This window comes from Leptodactylus fuscus, chromosome 7 (assembly GCF_031893055.1).
Source record: "Leptodactylus fuscus isolate aLepFus1 chromosome 7, aLepFus1.hap2, whole genome shotgun sequence".
NCBI classification, from domain to species: Eukaryota; Metazoa; Chordata; class Amphibia; order Anura; family Leptodactylidae; genus Leptodactylus; species Leptodactylus fuscus.
Genome location: NC_134271.1, coordinates 138537870 through 138557549, shown reverse-complemented (window position 1 = coordinate 138557549; position 19680 = coordinate 138537870). Strand labels below are relative to the sequence as shown.

Sequence of the window (19680 nt, the reverse complement as noted above, 5' to 3'; positions counted from 1 at the left end):
ATAATTCTATACACTGTGCTCCACTAGTCCTCCTCCCATAATTCTATACACTGTGCTCCACTAGTCCATCTCCTATAATTCTATATTCTGTGCTCCACTAGTCCTCCTCCTATAATTCTATATACTGTGCTCCACTAGTCCTCCTCCTATAATTCTGTAAACTGTGATCCTCTAGTCCTTCTGCTATGATTCTATAAACTGTGCTCCACTAGTCCTCCTCCTATAATTCTATATACTGTGCCCCACTAGTCCTCTACTATAATTCTATAAACTGTGCTCCACTAGTCCTCCTCCTATAATTCTATATACTGTGCTCCACTAGTCCTCCTCCTATAAATCTATATACTGTGCTCCACTAGTTCTCCTCCTATAATTCTATATACTGTGCTCCACTAGTCCTCCTCCTATAATACTATATACTGTGCTCCACTAGTCCTTCTCCTATAATTCTATATACTGTGCTCCACTAGTCCTCTCCTATAATTCTATATACTGTGCTCCACTAGTCCTCCTCCTATAATTCTATATACTGTGCTCCACTAGTCCTCCTTCTATAATTCTATGTATTGTGCTCCACTAGTCCTCTCCTATAATTAATTATACTGTGCTCCACTAGTCCTTCTCCTATAACTCTATACACTGTGCTCCACTATTCCTCCTCCTATAATTCTATATACTGTGCTCCACTAGTCCTCCTCCCATAATTCTATACACTGTGCTCCACTAGTCCATCTCCTATAATTCTATATTCTGTGCTCCACTAGTCCTCCTCCTATAATTCTGTATACTGTGCTCCACTAGTCCTCCTCCTATAGTTCTGTAAACTGTGCTCCACTAGTCCTCTACTATAATTCTATAAACTGTGCTCCACTAGTCCTCCTCCTATAATTCTATATACTGTGCTCCACTAGTCCTCTCCTATAATTCTATATACTGTGCTCCACTAGTCCTACTCCTATAATTCTATACACTGTACCCCACTAGTCCTCCTCCTATAATTCTGTATACAGTGCTCCACTAGTCCTCTACTATAATTCTATAAACTGTGCTCCACTAGTCCTCCTCCTATAATTCTAAATACTGTGCTCCACTAGTCCTCTCCTATAATTCTATATACTGTGCTCCACTAATCCTACTCCTATAATTCTATACACTGTGCCCCACTAGTCCTCCTCCGATAATTCTATAAACTGTACTCCACTAGTCCTCTCCTATAATTCTATAAACTGTGCTCCACTAGTCCTCCTCCTATAATTCTATAAACGGTGCCCCACTAGTCCTCCTTCTATAATTCTATACACTGTGCTCCACTAGTCCATCTCCTATAATTCTATATTCTGTGCTCCACTAGCCCTCCTCCTATAATTCTATACACTGTGCTCCACTAGTCCTCCTCCCATAATTCTATACACTGTGCTCCACTAGTCCATCTCCTATAATTCTATATTCTGTGCTCCACTAGTCCTCCTCCTATAATTCTATATACTGTGCTCCACTAGTCCTCCTCCTATAATTCTGTAAACTGTGCTCCACTAGTCCTCTACTATAATTCTATAAACTGTGCTCCACTAGTCCTCCTCCTATAATTCTATATACTGTGCTCCACTAGTCCTCCTCCTATAAATCTATATACTGTGCTCCACTAGTTCTCCTCCTATAATTCTATATACTGTGTTCCACTAGTCCTCCTCCTATAATACTATATACTGTGCTCCACTAGTCCTTCTCCTATAATTCTATATACTGTGCTCCACTAGTCCTCTCCTATAATTCTATATACTGTGCTCCACTAGTCCTCCTGCTATAATTCTATATACTGTGCTCCACTAGTCCTCCTTCTATAATTCTATGTATTGTGCTCCACTAGTCCTCTCCTATAATTATTAAACTGTGCTCCACTAGTCCTTCTCCTATAACTCTATACACTGTGCTCCACTATTCCTCCTCCTATAATTCTATATACTGTGCTCCACTAGTCCTCCTCCTATAATTTTATATTCTGTGCTCCACTAGTCCTCCTCCTTATAATTCTATATACAGTGTTCCACTAGTCCTCCTCCTATAATTCTATATATTGTGCTCCACTAGTCCTCCTCCTATAATTCTATATACTGTGCTCCACTAGTCGTCTACTATAATTCTATACACTGTGCTCCACTAGTCCTCCTTCTATAATTCTATACACTGTGCCCCACTAGTTCTCCTCCTATAATTCTATACACTGTGCCCCACTAGTCCATCTCCTATAATTCTATATTCTGTGCTCCACTAGTCCTCCTCCCATAATTCTATACACTGTGCTCCACTAGTCCATCTCCAATAATTCTATATTTTGTGCTCCACTAGTCCTCTACTATAATGCTATAAACTGTGCTCCACTAGTCCTCCTCCTATAATTCTATATACAGTGCTCCACTAGTCCTCCTCCTATAATTCTATATACTGTGCTCCACTAGTCCTCCTCCTATAATTCTATATACTGTGCTCCACTAGTCCTCCTCCTATAATTCTATATACTGTGCTCCACTAGTCCTCCTCCTATAATTCTATACACTGTGCTCTACTAGTCCTCCTCCTATAATTCTATATACTGTGCTCCACTAGTTCTCCTCCTATAATCCTATATTCTGTGCTCCACTAGTCCTCCTCCTATAATTCTATATACTGTGCTCCACTAGTCCTCTACTATAATTCTATATACTGTGCTCCACTAGTCCTCCTCCTATAATTCTATACACTGTGCTCCACTAGTCCTCCTCCTATAATTCTATATTATGTGCTCCACTAGTCCTCTACTATAATTCTATAAACTGTGCTCCACTAGTCCTCCTCCTATAATTCTATATTCTGTGCTCCACTAGCCCTCCTCCTATAATTCTATACACTCTGCTCCACTAGTCCTCCTCCCATAATTCTATACACTGTGCTCCACTAGTCCATCTCCTATAATTCTATATTCTGTGCTCCACTAGTCCTCTACTATAATTCTATAAACTGTGCTCCACTAGTCCTCCTCCTATAATTCTATATACAGTGCTCCACTAGTCCTCCTCCTATAATTCTATATACTGTTCTCCACTAGTCCTCCTCCTATAATTCTATATACAGTGCTCCACTAGTCCTCCTCCTATAATTCTATATACTGTTCTCCACTAGTCCTCCTCCTATAATTCTAAATACTGTGCTCCACTAGTCCTCTCCTATAATTCTATATACTGTGCTCCACTAATCCTACTCCTATAATTCTATACACTGTGCCCCACTAGTCCTCCTCCTATAATTCTATAAACTGTACTGCACTAGTCCTCTCCTATAATTCTATAAACTGTGCTCCACTAGTCTTTCTCCTATAATTCTATAAACGGTGCCCCACTAGTCCTCCTCCTATAATTCTATACACTGTGCTCCACTAGATCATCTCCTATAATTCTATATTCTGTGCTCCACTAGCCCTCCTCCTATAATTCTATACACTGTGCTCCACTAGTCCTCCTCCCATAATTCTATACACTGTGCTCCACTAGTCCATCTCCTATAATTCTATATTCTGTGCTCCACTAGTCCTCCTCCTATAATTCTATATACAGTGCTCCACTAATCCTCCTCCTATAATTCTATATACTGTTCTCCACTAGTCCTCCTCCTATAATTCTATATACAGTGCTCCACTAGTCCTCCTCCTATAATTCTATATACTGTTCTCCACTAGTCCTCCTCCTATAATTCTAAATACTGTGCTCCACTAGTCCTCTCCTATAATTCTATATACTGTGCTCCACCAATCCTACTCCTATAATTCTATACACTGTGCCCCACTAGTCCTCCTCCTATAATTCTATAAACTGTACTCCACTAGTCCTCTCCTATAATTCTATAAACTGTGCTCCACTAGTCCTCCTCCTATAATTCTATAAACGGTGCCCCACTAGTCCTCCTCCTATAATTCTATACACTGTGCTCCACTAGTCCATCTCCTATAATTCTATATTCTGTGCTCCACTAGCCCTCCTCCTATAATTCTATACACTGTGCTCCACTAGTCCTCCTCCTATAATTCTATATACTGTGCTCCACTAGTCCTCTCCTATAATTCTATATACTGTGCTCCACTAGTCCTACTCCTATAATTCTATACACTGTACCCCACTAGTCCTCCTCCTATAATTCTGTAAACTGTGCTCCACTAGTCCTCTACTATAATTCTATAAACTGTGCTCCACTAGTCCTCCTCCTATAATTCTATATACTGTGCTCCACTAGTCCTCTCCTATAATTCTATATACTGTGCTCCACTAGTCCTACTCCTATAATTCTATACACTGTACCCCACTAGTCCTCCTCCTATAATTCTGTATACAGTGCTCCACTAGTCCTCCTCCTATAATTCTATATACTGTTCTCCACTAGTCCTCCTCCTATAATTCTAAATACTGTGCTCCACTAGTCCTCTCCTATAATTCTATATACTGTGCTCCACTAATCCTACTCCTATAATTCTATACACTGTGCCCCACTAGTCCTCCTCCTATAATTCTATAAACTGTACTCCACTAGTCCTCTCCTATAATTCTATAAACTGTGCTCCACTAGTCCTCCTCCTATAATTCTATAAACGGTGCCCCACTAGTCCTCCTCCTATAATTCTATACACTGTGCTCCACTAGTCCATCTCCTATAATTCTATATTCTGTGCTCCACTAGCCCTCCTCCTATAATTCTATACACTGTGCTCCACTAGTCCTCCTCCCATAATTCTATACACTGTGCTCCACTAGTCCATCTCCTATAATTCTATATTCTGTGCTCCACTAGTCCTCCTCCTATAATTCTATATACTGTGCTCCACTAGTCCTCCTCCTATAATTCTGTAAACTGTGATCCTCTAGTCCTTCTGCTATGATTCTATAAACTGTGCTCCACTAGTCCTCCTCCTATAATTCTATATACTGTGCCCCACTAGTCCTCTACTATAATTCTATAAACTGTGCTCCACTAGTCCTCCTCCTATAATTCTATATACTGTGCTCCACTAGTCCTCCTCCTATAAATCTATATACTGTGCTCCACTAGTTCTCCTCCTATAATTCTATATACTGTGCTCCACTAGTCCTCCTCCTATAATACTATATACTGTGCTCCACTAGTCCTTCTCCTATAATTCTATATACTGTGCTCCACTAGTCCTCTCCTATAATTCTATATACTGTGCTCCACTAGTCCTCCTCCTATAATTCTATATACTGTGCTCCACTAGTCCTCCTTCTATAATTCTATGTATTGTGCTCCACTAGTCCTCTCCTATAATTAATTATACTGTGCTCCACTAGTCCTTCTCCTATAACTCTATACACTGTGCTCCACTATTCCTCCTCCTATAATTCTATATACTGTGCTCCACTAGTCCTCCTCCCATAATTCTATACACTGTGCTCCACTAGTCCATCTCCTATAATTCTATATTCTGTGCTCCACTAGTCCTCCTCCTATAATTCTGTATACTGTGCTCCACTAGTCCTCCTCCTATAGTTCTGTAAACTGTGCTCCACTAGTCCTCTACTATAATTCTATAAACTGTGCTCCACTAGTCCTCCTCCTATAATTCTATATACTGTGCTCCACTAGTCCTCTCCTATAATTCTATATACTGTGCTCCACTAGTCCTACTCCTATAATTCTATACACTGTACCCCACTAGTCCTCCTCCTATAATTCTGTATACAGTGCTCCACTAGTCCTCTACTATAATTCTATAAACTGTGCTCCACTAGTCCTCCTCCTATAATTCTAAATACTGTGCTCCACTAGTCCTCTCCTATAATTCTATATACTGTGCTCCACTAATCCTACTCCTATAATTCTATACACTGTGCCCCACTAGTCCTCCTCCGATAATTCTATAAACTGTACTCCACTAGTCCTCTCCTATAATTCTATAAACTGTGCTCCACTAGTCCTCCTCCTATAATTCTATAAACGGTGCCCCACTAGTCCTCCTCCTATAATTCTATATACTGTGCTCCACTAGTCCATCTCCTATAATTCTATATTCTGTGCTCCACTAGCCCTCCTCCTATAATTCTATACACTGTGCTCCACTAGTCCTCCTCCCATAATTCTATACACTGTGCTCCACTAGTCCATCTCCTATAATTCTATATACTCTTCTCCACTAGTCCTCCTCCTATAATTCTATATACTGTGCTCCACTAGTCCTCCTCCTATAATTCTGTAAACTGTGCTCCACTAGTCCTCTACTATAATTCTATATACTGTGCTCCACTATTCCTCCTCCCATAATTCTATACACTGTGCTCCACTAGTCCATCTCCTATAATTCTATATTCTGTGCTCCACTAGTCCTCCTCCTATAATTCTATATACTGTGCCCCACTAGTCCTCCTCCTATAATTCTGTAAACTGTGCTCCACTAGTCCTCTACTATAATTCTATAAACTGTGCTCCACTAGTCCTCCTCCTATAAATCAATATACTGTGCTCCACTAGTTCTCCTCCTATAATTCTATATACTGTGCTCCACTAGTCCTCCTCCTATAATACTATATACTGTGCTCCACTAGTCCTTCTCCTATAATTCTATATACTGTGCTCCACTAGTCCTCTCCTATAATTCTATATACTGTGCTCCACTAGTCCTCCTCCTATAATTCTATATACTGTGCTCCACTAATCCTCCTTCTATAATTCTATGTATTGTGCTCCACTAGTCCTCTCCTATAATTAATTATACTGTGCTCCACTAGTCCTTCTCCTATAACTCTATACACTGTGCTCCACTATTCCTCCTCCTATAATTCTATATTCTGTGCTCCACTAGTCCTCCTCCTATAATTCTATATACTGTGCTCCACTAGTCCTTCTCCTATAATTCTATATACTGTGCTCCACTAGTCCTCTCCTATAATTCTATATACTGTGCTCCACTAGTCCTCCTCCTATAATTCTATATACTGTGCTCCACTAGTCCTCCATCTATAATTCTATGTATTGTGCTCCACTAGTCCTCTCCTATAATTAATTATACTGTGCTCCACTAGTCCTTCTCCTATAACTCTATACACTGTGCTCCACTATTCCTCCTCCTATAATTCTATATACTGTGCTCCACTAGTCCTCCTCCTATAATTCTATATTCTGTGCTCCACTAGTCCTCCTCCTTATAATTCTATATACAGTGCTCCACTAGTCCTCCTCCTATAATTCTATATATTGTGCTCCACTAGTCCTCCTCCTATAATTCTATACACTGTGCTCTACTAGTTCTCCTCCTATAATTCTATACACTGTGCTCCACTAGTCCATTTCCTATAATTCTATATTCTGTGCTCCACTAGTCCTCCTCCCATAATTCTATACACTGTGCTCCACTAGTCCATCTCCTATAATTTAATATTTTGTGCTCCACTAGTCCTCTACTTTAATGCTATAAACTGTGCTCCACTAGTCCTCCTCCTATAATTCTATATACAGTGCTCCACTAGTCCTTCTCTTATAATTCTATATACTGTGCTCCACTAGTCCTCCTCCTATAATTCTATATACTGTGCTCCACTAGTCCTCCTCCCATAATTCTATACACTGTGCTCCACTAGTCCATCTCCTATAATTCTATATTTTGTGCTCCACTAGTCCTCTACTATAATGCTATAAACTGTGCTCCACTAGTCCTCCTCCTATAATTCTATATACAGTGCTCCACTAGTCCTTCTCTTATAATTCTATATACTGTGCTCCACTAGTCCTCCTCCTATAATTCTATATACTGTGCTCCACTAGTCCTCCTCCTATAATTCTATATACTGTGTTCCACTAGTCCTCCTCCTATAAATCTATACACTGTGCTCCACTAGTCCTCCTCCTATAATTCTGTAAACTGTGCTCCACTAGTCCTCTACTATAATTCTATAAACTGTGCTCCACTAGTCCATCTCCTATAATTCTATATACTGTGCTCCACTACTCCTCCGCCTATAATTCTATAAACTGTGCTCCACTAGTCCTCCTCCTTATAATTCTATATACAGTGCTCCACTAGTCCTCCTCCTAAAATTCTATATATTGTGCTCCACTAGTCCTACTCCTATAATTCTATAAACTGTGCTCCACTAGTCCTCCTCCTTATAATTCTATATACAGTGCTCCACTAGTCCTCCTCCTAAAATTCTATATATTGTGCTCCACTAGTCCTACTCCTATAATTCTATATACTGTGCTCCACTAGTCGTCTACTATAATTCTATAAACTGTGCTCCACTAGTCCTCATCCTATAATTCTGTATTCTGTGCTCCACTAGTCCTCTACTATAATTCTATAAACTGTGCTCCACTAGTCCTCCTACTATAATTCTATATTCTGTGCTGCACTAGTCCTCTACTATAATTCTATAAACTGTGCTCCACTAGTCCTCCTCCTATAATTCTATATACTGTGCTCCAGACTAGTCCATCTCCTATAATTCTGTACACTGTGCTCCACTAGTCCTCTACTATAATTCTATAAACTGTGCTCCACTAGTCCTCCTCCTATAATTCTATATACTGTGCTCCACTAGTCCTCCTCCTATAATTCTGTACACTGTGCTCCACTAGTCCTCTACTATAATTCTATAAACTGTGCTCCACTAGTCCTCCTCCTATAATTCTATATACTGTGCTCCACTAGTCCTCTACTATAATTTTATATACTGTGCTCCACTAGTCCTCCTCCTATAATTCTATATACTGTGCTCCACTAGTCCTCCTCCTATAATTCTATATACTGTGCTCCACTAGTCCTCCTCCTTTAATTCTATATACTGTGCTCCATTAGTCCTGTCCTATAATTCTATATACACTGTGCTCCATTAGTCCTCCTCCTATAATTCTATACACTGTGCTCCATTAGTCCTCCTCCTATAATTCTATACACTGTGCTCCATTAGTCCTCTCCTATAATTCTATACATTGTGCTCCACTAGTCCTCCTCCTATAATTCTATATACTGTGCTCCACTAGTCCTCCTCCTATAATTCTATATACTGTGCTCCACTAGTCCTCCTCCTATAATTCTATAAACTGTGCTCCACTAGTTCTCTCCTATAATTCTATATACTGTGCTCCACTAGTCGTCTACTTATTATGTAGTACTATGCAATGTTGATGTTATTCTTCCACCAGCAGTGTAACAACCATTGCTTTGGAGTATAGACTTATAACACATCCCTAAACCTGCAATATCAAAAAATGGCTCTTCTTATCTCTGGTTGTTTATTAGAGTCACAGCCAGTTCATTATGAATCTGTTTTGCTTATGTATAGTGGCTGGATATTATAGAAATGTGGATCATGGACCCCAAATCCTTTGTACCCCATTATCCCTCCTGCTGATATAGAGCAGCCCCTTACCGCTGTGATATAAATGGAAGGATTGCTGTCCGGCATCAATTGCCACAGATATTGGACCAATATTGGCTACGGCTTGCTTCAAAGTATCTTCCGTCCCTGGAGATAACAGTATGGACTTTGCACATGAGGCAGCTTTGGCCGATGAGTTATAAGTGCACGGTCCAGCCTGAAAGAGATATATAACCAGTTAGATCCAACACAATGGATAAAGCTGCATTTAAAGGGGATGTCCAGGTTTTTCCCATGTCCTATAAGAATAGTGAATGGGACTGAGCTGCACTACCAGTGCCTGAGTCCCCTTTGCATTGCCTACATGTCCCTATGTGCCCCTGCGTAGTAATAGTGCCCTTCTTTGTATAACAGATTGATGATACCTCCTTAGTTCTCCACATACAGAAAGATGTCCCTATGTTCTCTTATACAATATGATGACCCCCTACAAGATATAATCTACCCATTAGTAGCCCCACACGTTAAAATACTTCTTACTGGCACACACTTTATAATGCTCCCCTATAGGCTCCTACACAGTACAATGCCCCCTTAGTGGCCTCACGTAGTATGACACTCCATTGGTGCCCCTATACAAGGTATCAGCAAGCTTCGGAAACTCCATTCACATCTGTGGGTAGCTCCAAATACTACATGCTGGGAATTGTAGTTTCCCAACTGGTAGAGTGTCAAAGTTTGCCTACCCCTGCTCTATACAGTATAATGCCCCCTTAGTTTCCCCACATAGTAGAATGCATCCTCAATGACACTCACAAAGTATAATGCACCCTTAGTAACCCACACATAGTATAATGTAAACTTAGTTTCCTCCAAACTATATGATGCCCCCTTGGTGGTCCCTTGACTGTACCGCAGTATAATGCTGCACAGTGGTCACCTCGCTGTATAATGTCCCCTTGGAGGCCCCACACTCCAGTCAAAATATTCACCTAAACTGATTCCCACAAAGGTGTTTGCAGCTCTCCTTTAGTTTGACTTGTCTCCAGTCCCATACAATAAGCATGATGGCTTCATTGCATCAGGCCAGCTTGCACCAAGTCGAAGACAGCGGGGTGAATGGTGGAACAGGTACCTGACTGCTCTTTTCTTCACCACTGCATTCAATTCTATCTGTATCCTCAGAGTTGAAATCAGAACATGCCGCCCGGGACAATGAGATACTCTTACTTGTTCCCGAAGGCTGACAGGGGCCCATTGCCATAGGGTGGCCTGGTGCAGTTGCACCATTTGCTCTATAACAAAGTAGCCCTGACCACCAATCACAAAGGCATAGTCTAACCTGGACACCCCCCATTGGCTAAGGCCCTACGTTGGGGAAATGAAGCTTTTTTGTTGTTGCAGATTTCGTTGCGGTTATTTGAGCCCAAGCCTGGAGTGCATTGAGTAGGAGGTAGTGGCTTTGGCTTAAAAACCCTAAAACAAAAAGCTGCATTGTCGCAACGTGGAGCCTTAGAGCTTCACCCAGGAGACATTGCAAGAATATTTGGGAATCACGTCCGTCTATAGTAGCCACACATTTAATATTGTGATTATTGGGGGTCAATCATTGACATCTACTTACTGATGCATGATACGGGTACGTAGCGTTGGCATTGATCCCTTTGTCTACCACATATTGAAAGGCTTGCGTCATAAAACCGCCATTACATCCTGCACTTCCATATGCAGAGGAACAATCCACAAGATTCTGAGAACTGAGGGAGACCACTTTTCCCGTTTTCAACTTCATTTGTCCCTCCAAGGCACCTGCGGCACTGAACGCCCAGCAGCATCCACAGGAACCCTGGAAAGTGGAGAAAATGCAGGTGATTCGTCATGATGACAATCCCCATGTTTTAGGTTTCCTTAGGATAGGTTCACATCCACGTCGGAGTCTCCAGCATAAAAACGAGACCTGGTGGACCCCATTGTAGTCTATGGGAGAATCCAGTGCAAGAGTGAACCTAGCCTTACCCAATCGCCCAGCCAATAACTATCCCACATAGCGGAGTGCAGCGATCAAGCCTGTATCCCCGTAGCCTTGATATAATTTGCACAGAAGTATTGGTTAGACATGGTATAGCGCTGTTATTTGGTATTGCTTCAGCACTACATGGTGGTATTAACTTTGGCATTGTATAGTACGGTTGTAGCCGAAGCCAAAGTCACTGATCAGTCAGGAGGAGGATTTTAGACTACCTTAGACCCCCAGTAGACAGTATAACCAAGATGGAGTCAGCTATGCTTTAAGACCTTGCCCACATAATACAATTTTGCTCCATTTTTTATGCTACTATCATACGTCAAAGACAATATTCTTACCTGGTTTTTGACCTCGGTGACGGCTCCTTTTTGTCTCCAGTCCACAGAGTCTGGCAGGGCGGTGGGGCTGACAATAGTGTTATTGCTGGCGCTCGGCGTGACATTACTCGGAGGGGCTGTTGAACCATTAAACTTGCTTTTTTCTGTAAAACTGGTAATAAGGGTGTTCTCTATCGAACTAGTAAGATGAACTTGTGTTATCGAACTAGTATGTTGGACTTTTGACTTCATAATGGTCTAAATAAAGAAAAGTAGATTACATTGGTGTTCAGGCGTCAACTTTCCTCGAATCTTCACCTATTATGTTTACTGTATTGTTAGCGCCGGGATGTGTGACCTGCACTATGATCATTTATCCTAGCAGCGGACCCCGCACAGAGCTGCATGCAAGACCTTTGTCGACGAATCGGGAAGACATTTCCATGGGCCTGTATATAGTCATTCATTGATTATTGTCCCCTGCTATAGGGTGTACATGAATACACCCTGAGCAGGGGCGTGACTTGAGGGGGTGCAGTCACACCAGGGCCCAGGAGCCTCCGGGGGCCCATAAGCCCTGGCATCAGTATTGAGATTGCAGCTTCCATCTGGCCCATAAGCCAAGGAGACCCATAGATTACCCTAAACTCCTTAGTCCCCGTAACCATCACTATCAACAATTCACTGTAGGGATGAAGTAGGGACCCCGGACAAAAGATTGCACCGGGGCCCACAAGACTTTAGTTACGCCACTGACCCTGAGGCATACAGTTCAGTTGTACTGAACCACTGCGTATGGCAGTATTATTTATTTCATTATTGTATGACAATATGAATCAGTTATTGTATCGCGGTATTATTTACTCACTATGTGGAAGTATTCATTAGATATTATTTAGTTCCAGTTTGATGGTTTAATTTAGTTACAGGATAATGGTATTCGGTTAATGTATGGCGGTAGTATTCAGTCACTATTTGTTAGCATTATTGAGTCACTATAGAGTGCTATTATACCTTCACTGTATGGTGGTATTATTTAGTCATAGTAAGGAGGTATATTATTCAGTCCCGGCATTGGTAAACTCATCTTATCACTTCATTCTGGTACAAGTATTGACTATAAAGGATGAGTGAACCAATTCGTTCAGAATCAGACTTGATCCGAAGTTTCAAAAAATTTTGGGTTCAGACCAAACCTGAAACTTTTGCGGTTTGTCACCCTCAAAGCAGTGTTATACTCTAGGGTCTAACAAGACCCCAGAGTATAGTACATGGAGGCTATGGGGAGGTTAAAAATAACAAGCACTTATACTAACTTCCAAGACAATATTCTTACCTGACCTTTGACCCCTGTGGAACTTACCTGTGGCTTCCGATCTATAGAGTCTGGCAGGTCAGTGATCTCGACATTAGTGTCACTGACAGATCTCTTCCTGATAGTATGAGACGATGCGTTGAAACCATTAAGCTGTTCTCTTGCCTTTGGACATTTCTAAACAAAGATAAGAAGGAAACCTGGGGCTTGTAACGTCATGTAACGTAGGTCTTTGGGAACTGATAGTCACCCTGTGGGGCAACCGTAGGGCGACTGTAGAAACAAAGATCATATATATGCTGTATACAAGAAACAACCTGTCGCCAAATGGGCATTCAGTGCTTTGTCAATACATATACATGGGCCTATAAGTCATCGCAACATAATTAAGACAATGTATGGCGGTATTATTTACTAAAAACAGCAACACTGAGCACAAATCCAATTGAAATGCTCTCGATGCTATACCCTATCCAACGTTCCCTATAATCCCACAATGACTCACACCCTTAAAAAGGCAGTACCCAAGTTCACCCTAAGAAAAAAAAAATTACCATGCACCATCCCTGCCCCGATGTACATTTCATCCCGTGCTATGAGGGCTACCAAAAATAAGTCATAGGAACCCAAGGAAAAAAATGTAGCCTAAACCTTAAGTGTAGTGGGTACCAGGACCGCGGCGCGTCAGCACCCAGCAAACTAGTGCCGTGGTCCCAATCTCCTAAGGGGCCCACTCAGGGGGTGGTTGCCCTGGGCCCACTTCGGCGCCACCATTAATATAGTTTCTACTTTTAACTAGATCGGTGTCTGCAGACACCAATCTAGTTAAAATTGTAAACCGCAAGCCACATGAGGCCCGCAGTTTACAAGACAGGGAGAACACAGACCGTTGTCTGCTTCTCAGCACGGGTGCCGCAATGACATCATAGCAACGCGACGCCTGTGCTGAGACATACATCCTGCGTGTGGACACAGAGACGGCGGCTGCAGTCTGTATTCATCAGGATTGCAGATAGGTGAGTATAACCTAATTTTTTTTTGCCACTTGCTGAGGGGAGGATTTTATGTCATTTGCAGGGGCCACTTTGGGACATTATACTGTTTGATGGGCCACTGTGGGACCACTGTAGTGTATTTAAATGGGGCGTTATACTGTGTGGGGGCCAGGAAAGGGGGTGCTATGTTATGGGGGGCCCAAGTCAAAAGTATGCTATGGGGCCTAGTCTTTTCTAGTTACATCCCTGTATATATTCATTATACCCTATTTGTGTACATATTTATATATGTATCTGTGGAAGCCCACTCAGTAACAGTCAGTCCCATACAAGTTATATTATAGATGTATTTTTAATCATTATTATAAGATAAGATAAGATAATCCTTTAATAGTCCCACAGTGGGGAAATTTCAGTATGTTACAGCTGCATAGTAATACAGATACATGATAATACACAGTAAATATTACAGAAGTAGTAGACACACATATGCTGAGAAAGATATACTAGGAGTCAGGGTCGGACTGGGGTGTCTAGGGCCCACCAGTGGAATTGTTTCTAGGGGCCCACCGCCAGGACCCTGCAGATCAGCGGTACCGAGACAGGGTGGTTAAAGGTTATAACATGTTGGGAGCCATGCTACTCACGCACTATACCATTTGCACTACATATACCTACTGCTACACCTTGTATGGCAAGTGAACAGCATGGCTCCTAGAAATGTTACCATTACCCGTAGCTGAAGTGTCCTGGAAAAAGCTGATCTGCAGAGGTCCTGGCTGTTGTATCATCGCATATGTAATATTGATGGCCTATCCTAAGGACAGACCATCAATATTAGAAACATGGCTAAATCCTTTAAAGGGGTTGTTCAGGAATTGGAGCGACCCATGTGCTGGGAGGGAGGTGTAAAATAAAAAACTTATAAATAAAAAAAGAATACTCACCTGTCCCCGGTGCTCCGTTGTCCGCCGGTAGTGTCTATTCGGTTTCGTGCCGGAGCCTCCATGCTGGGAGTCCTGCACCACATGTGATCGCTGAGACCAATTAGGTACAGGATTTCCAGAAATGAAGCCATGAGACCAAACAGACACAGGTGGGGACAACGGGGTGCGGGGGACAGGTGAGTAGGCTTTAAAAAAAAAAAAAAATAATTATTTTACACCTCCCTGGTGGCCACCACAGCGATCACTCCAGTTTATAGACAACATGTTTTAAGGGGTTGTCTGGGACAAATATTTTATGGCCACTTCACTGGTCTCCCCCCATACAGTGACCTCTTCACTGGTCCCCCATAATGTATGGGGTACAGTGATGGGGCCATTATATTGTGTGGGAGCAGTGATAGGGTAACATCCTGTGCGGAAGGGGGATGTTAAACTGTGTGGGGCATATTAAAGGGGTTGTCCAGGGTTAAAGTTTTTTTTATGGCCTATACTCAGGATAGGCCATAAATACCTGAAACCTCACATTGCAGAGACACAACGTCTGCGGCTACTACAGAAAAAAAAAAAAAATGTGTAAGGAACCAGCAAAGTGAATGAAATTTAATCAAATTTACCTCATCTGCACATTGCAGGAAAAAAGATGTGAAACAGCCACAAACTCTAAAATGTGCGCGCTTCTAAAAACATGGCCGGTTACATTCAGCTGCGCAATTGGGAGAAAGTGCGGGGAAAATGCATCAAAAGCGCAATGAAAAAAACACTGTGGAAAAAATACATTGAGATTCGCCGCTATTTATTCCACAGCTATTTTTTTTAGCTGCGTCTCGCCGTTGGGCCTCATCCTTATTATCTCAATATACTGAGCATCATACTATAAGGCTGAGATCACACAGAGTTTTCTGGTCAGGAATTTGGTTCTATCTGGAGGCTTTTTTGGAGGCTGATTTTGAGGTGGATTCCTGACCAAATAACTCCGTGTGAACTCAGCCTTAGGCTAAAGCCCCACGTAGCAAGACAAAGCAAAAAGCGATGCCGGAAAAACCCCGGCGGCAACACATCAGTTTTTCCTGCAGCGCTTATTGCAGAAACTCCGCAAAGGTTTCCTCTGAGGACTTTGTTTCCTTTAGGGTAAGTTCACGCGGGGTTTCGTGGTCAGGATTTTGAGGCCGTATCACCCTCAAAATCCTGACCAAAAAGACGGCTCCCATTGAAATCAATAGGAGCCGGTCAGTTCTTTTTTTTCCGGGAGCCGTTTTGTTCCAGCTCCTGGAAAAAGAAGTGAGGTGCTCATTCTTCAGGTCATTTCGCCTCACGATTCGGCCTGAAGACACTCCCTCCTCCCATCTAGGCCCATTTATTGGGCCTAATCTGGAGCAGAGTGCGTGACTGGATGCCGGTGCAGTGCACCGGCATTCAGTCAAGGCTACCTGTTTTTTGGTCCGGAACCTGAGGCAGCCTCCGCCTCAGGTTCCGGAGCATAAAACCCTGTGTGAACTTAGACTTATACCTATAGGGAAACTGCAGGTGTTTCTGCAGATATAAGTGACATGCTGCAATTTCCAAAACCGCAACAGTTTTGGAAATTGCAGTGTGTCCGCCATGTGTGTTTTTCTGCAATGTGTGGATGGGATTGCACTCACTATATACCTACTCACTCAGGCCTGGTTCACATCTGCGTTCAGTAATGCATTCGGGGAGTCCGCATGGGGACCCTCCCAAACAGACTACCGAACGCATTAGCAGACGCTGTGCAGTGAAAGCACACATAGACTATAATGGGGTCCATGTGCTTTCTGCGCAGTGTCCGCAAAGAACATGCGGACAGAAAAGTACTTCACAATCTACTTTCCTGTCCACATGACTCGTGTGGACACCGCGTGGAAAGCACACGGACCGCATTATAGTCTATGGGGTCCGCATACTTTCACTGCACACCGCCTGCTAATGCGTTTGGTAATCCATTCGGGGGGGTTCCCATGCAGACTCCCCAAACTCACCGAACGCAGATGTGAACCAGGCCTTATACATATACCATATTTATACTCACACATATACAATACTATAGCACATATACATTTATATACATTCATATACCATATATAAGTCATATATACTTGTATGAATACTATATATACACACACATATATACATACACATTATAGCATACTGTATATACTCACACATACCTGTATACAAACATACAGTACTCACACAGTATACAGGACACATACTTTACACAAATGTACACATATATACATATTAAACATACAGATTTTACAAAAAGAATTTACTCACCTATTCCAGCAGTAGTGAACTCAGCAGACGACTCCTGTCTTCCCCACACGCTGCGATGCAAGAGCATTCAGTGTGAGGAGGAGGGGGGAGGGGGAGGAAGTGCGTGCGGGCAGCAGGAGAGACCTCACAGGAGAGCAGCAAAGCAGCTGCAGGTAAGTGAAGGGAAAGGCCGTTAGCTGAGGCTGAAGCTGCACATGCTATACAGCTTCAGCATCAGCTAATGGGGGCCCCTGTGTGGGGAGACAGATGCATTGGCCAGGTACCCGGTTGGGGGCCCCTGGCCATCCCGATCGGGCCCCGACCAATGCATCTGCATTGTTAAAATGAAAACTTTAAGTCGGGGCCCACCGGGGGATTCCCCGGTGCTCCGGCGGGCCAGTCCGACCCTGCTAGGAGTCCATAGCAGCTAAGGAACAGAGAAGAAAGAATGAAGACTTTATAGTCATTTAGTTCTCTGTGTGGAGTGATCTTTGCTTGGACTGATGTAGATTATACAGCCTGGTCGCGGTTGGAAGGAAGGACCTGCGATAGCTCCTTCTCACACTTGGGGTGAAGCAGACGGTCACTTACAGTGCTGCCAAGTCCCATCAAGGTCCCATACATGGGGTGGGATTTGTTCTCCCGCATGGAGGTCACCACGGACAGTATCCGGACAGTATCCTTCTGTCACCCACCACCTGTACTGGGTCCAGGGGGCTCCCCAGGACAGAGCTGGCCCTCCAGATCAGCCTGTCAAGTCTATTTCTGTCCCTGGTTGATATACTGCTCCCCCAGCAGGCTACACCGAAAAAGATGGCTGAGGCAACCACAGAGTTGAAGAAGGTCCTAAGAAGTGTCCCCTGGACTCTGAAGGCCCTCAGCCTCCTGAGCAGGTAGAGTCTGCTGTGGCCCTTTCTGTGCAGCGCCTCCAGGTGATCAGCCCAGTCTAGTTTATTGTTGAGGAGAACACCCAGGTACTTATAGGTCCTGACTATCTCAATACATGTTGTCACGGGATGGTTAGAGTCTATACTATAGGCCATGTGTAATATATATTTCATGTGGAATGTATTCTCTAACCTGTTGTAAACATCAGTGTGTAGTTGGCTGATTCGGGTCTAGTGTGTTAGCACATTGTATGCAAATCCCTCTAACTAGTGAGGACCAGTGAGGACAATGGGTGGAGATAATCTGATCAGTGTCTCCAAGAAGATGTTGGACTGTGCATTGTTCAAAAGAGACAGGGAGTCTGCTCTCCTTGGTATAGGTGAGGGGGGAAGGATCTGTGCCTCAGCCCTTCCCACCCACAGATAGAGGAAGTAACAGTTTAGTATATAGTTGTAGCTTGCAGTTAGTATGTGTTAGCCGGCCTGTGCACAGCTCTGTAGAGAGCCAGGATATAGTTACAGGACCAAGGAACCAAAGTTATCATTGGATTGTGACTTCTGTGGACTTATTGTTATACGGTTGATGTGACCGCCGCCGGCTACTAACTTTGTGGATTACAATAAATTGCTGTTGTCTCCCGACCTCTTGCGTCCGTGTTGATTCAAAAGACCTTCCGGAGGAAGACATATACCTTCGCTCCGTGACAACTGGTTGGCAGCGGTGGGATCAACAGCGGACAGCGAGATGGACTACAGCAGCCCAGCGATTAATGGAGCCACAACCTCAGAATACAGGAACTGGACTATGGCAAGTCTACAAGTAAGAGCCCGGGAACTAAACCTGAGTTACCAGGGAAGAACGAAAGAGCAACTGATCGAGGCACTGGAGGAGATGACCCTGCAAAGCGACCATGAGGAGGGCTGCCCCCAGGAGACTGGAGAGATACGGGAGTGGCAGGTACAGACCCAAAAGAGCAGATGGGTTGTTTTGTATGAGGAGGAATTGGCAGTGCTGGGGCTAGGAGCAACTGCAGAGCAAAGGAGTAGAGCATTACAGAGGGCTCAGGAAACGGAGAAGGAGGAACAGAGAATGGCGCATGAAAAGGAAAGAATGGCGCATGAAATGCGAATGGCTGAGATAACTACGCGGAATTATAATCAAACGTCGACCCCCAGCCCAACAGTGAGAGAACCACCATATGTCTCCCATAAACACTTCAAGACCTTTGATGAAGCGGCTGGGGATGTTGATGGATATTTTCAGGACTTCGAACACCAGTGCCACCTGATGGAAGTCCCAGAGAAGGATTGGGTCCGGTATCTGGTGGGGCACCTACGAGATGGGGCTGCGGAAGCTCTCAGAGCCATGGACCCTAGTGATCAGCGGGACTATGAGGCCATTAAAAGAGCGGTGCAGAAGTATTATGCAGTCACTCCAGAGACCTACCGAGTTCAGTTCCGCTCTTTGTCTTACAATGGGGGAAGCTCCTTCCACATGTTCGCCCACAAGTTGAAGCAAGCATGCAAGCGCTGGCTAGAAGGAGAGGAGGCTGTCACAGTCGATAAGAT

General features: G+C 43.2%; 1 protein-coding gene across 1 annotated transcript in view; it reads right to left on the bottom strand.

Annotated features, from left to right (window-relative positions):
* LOC142214574 (cathepsin S-like) overlaps positions 1-19680 on the bottom strand; it is a 54141-nt gene that overhangs the window by 9961 nt on the left and 24500 nt on the right. The window contains exons 9-11 of the mRNA XM_075283516.1: positions 11715-11773; positions 10975-11196; positions 9402-9567 (exon numbers count right to left, since the gene is read on the bottom strand). Of these exons, the coding sequence (XP_075139617.1) occupies positions 9402-9567; positions 10975-11196; positions 11715-11773 (447 nt within the window). The remainder of the gene's footprint in view (positions 1-9401; positions 9568-10974; positions 11197-11714; positions 11774-19680) is intronic.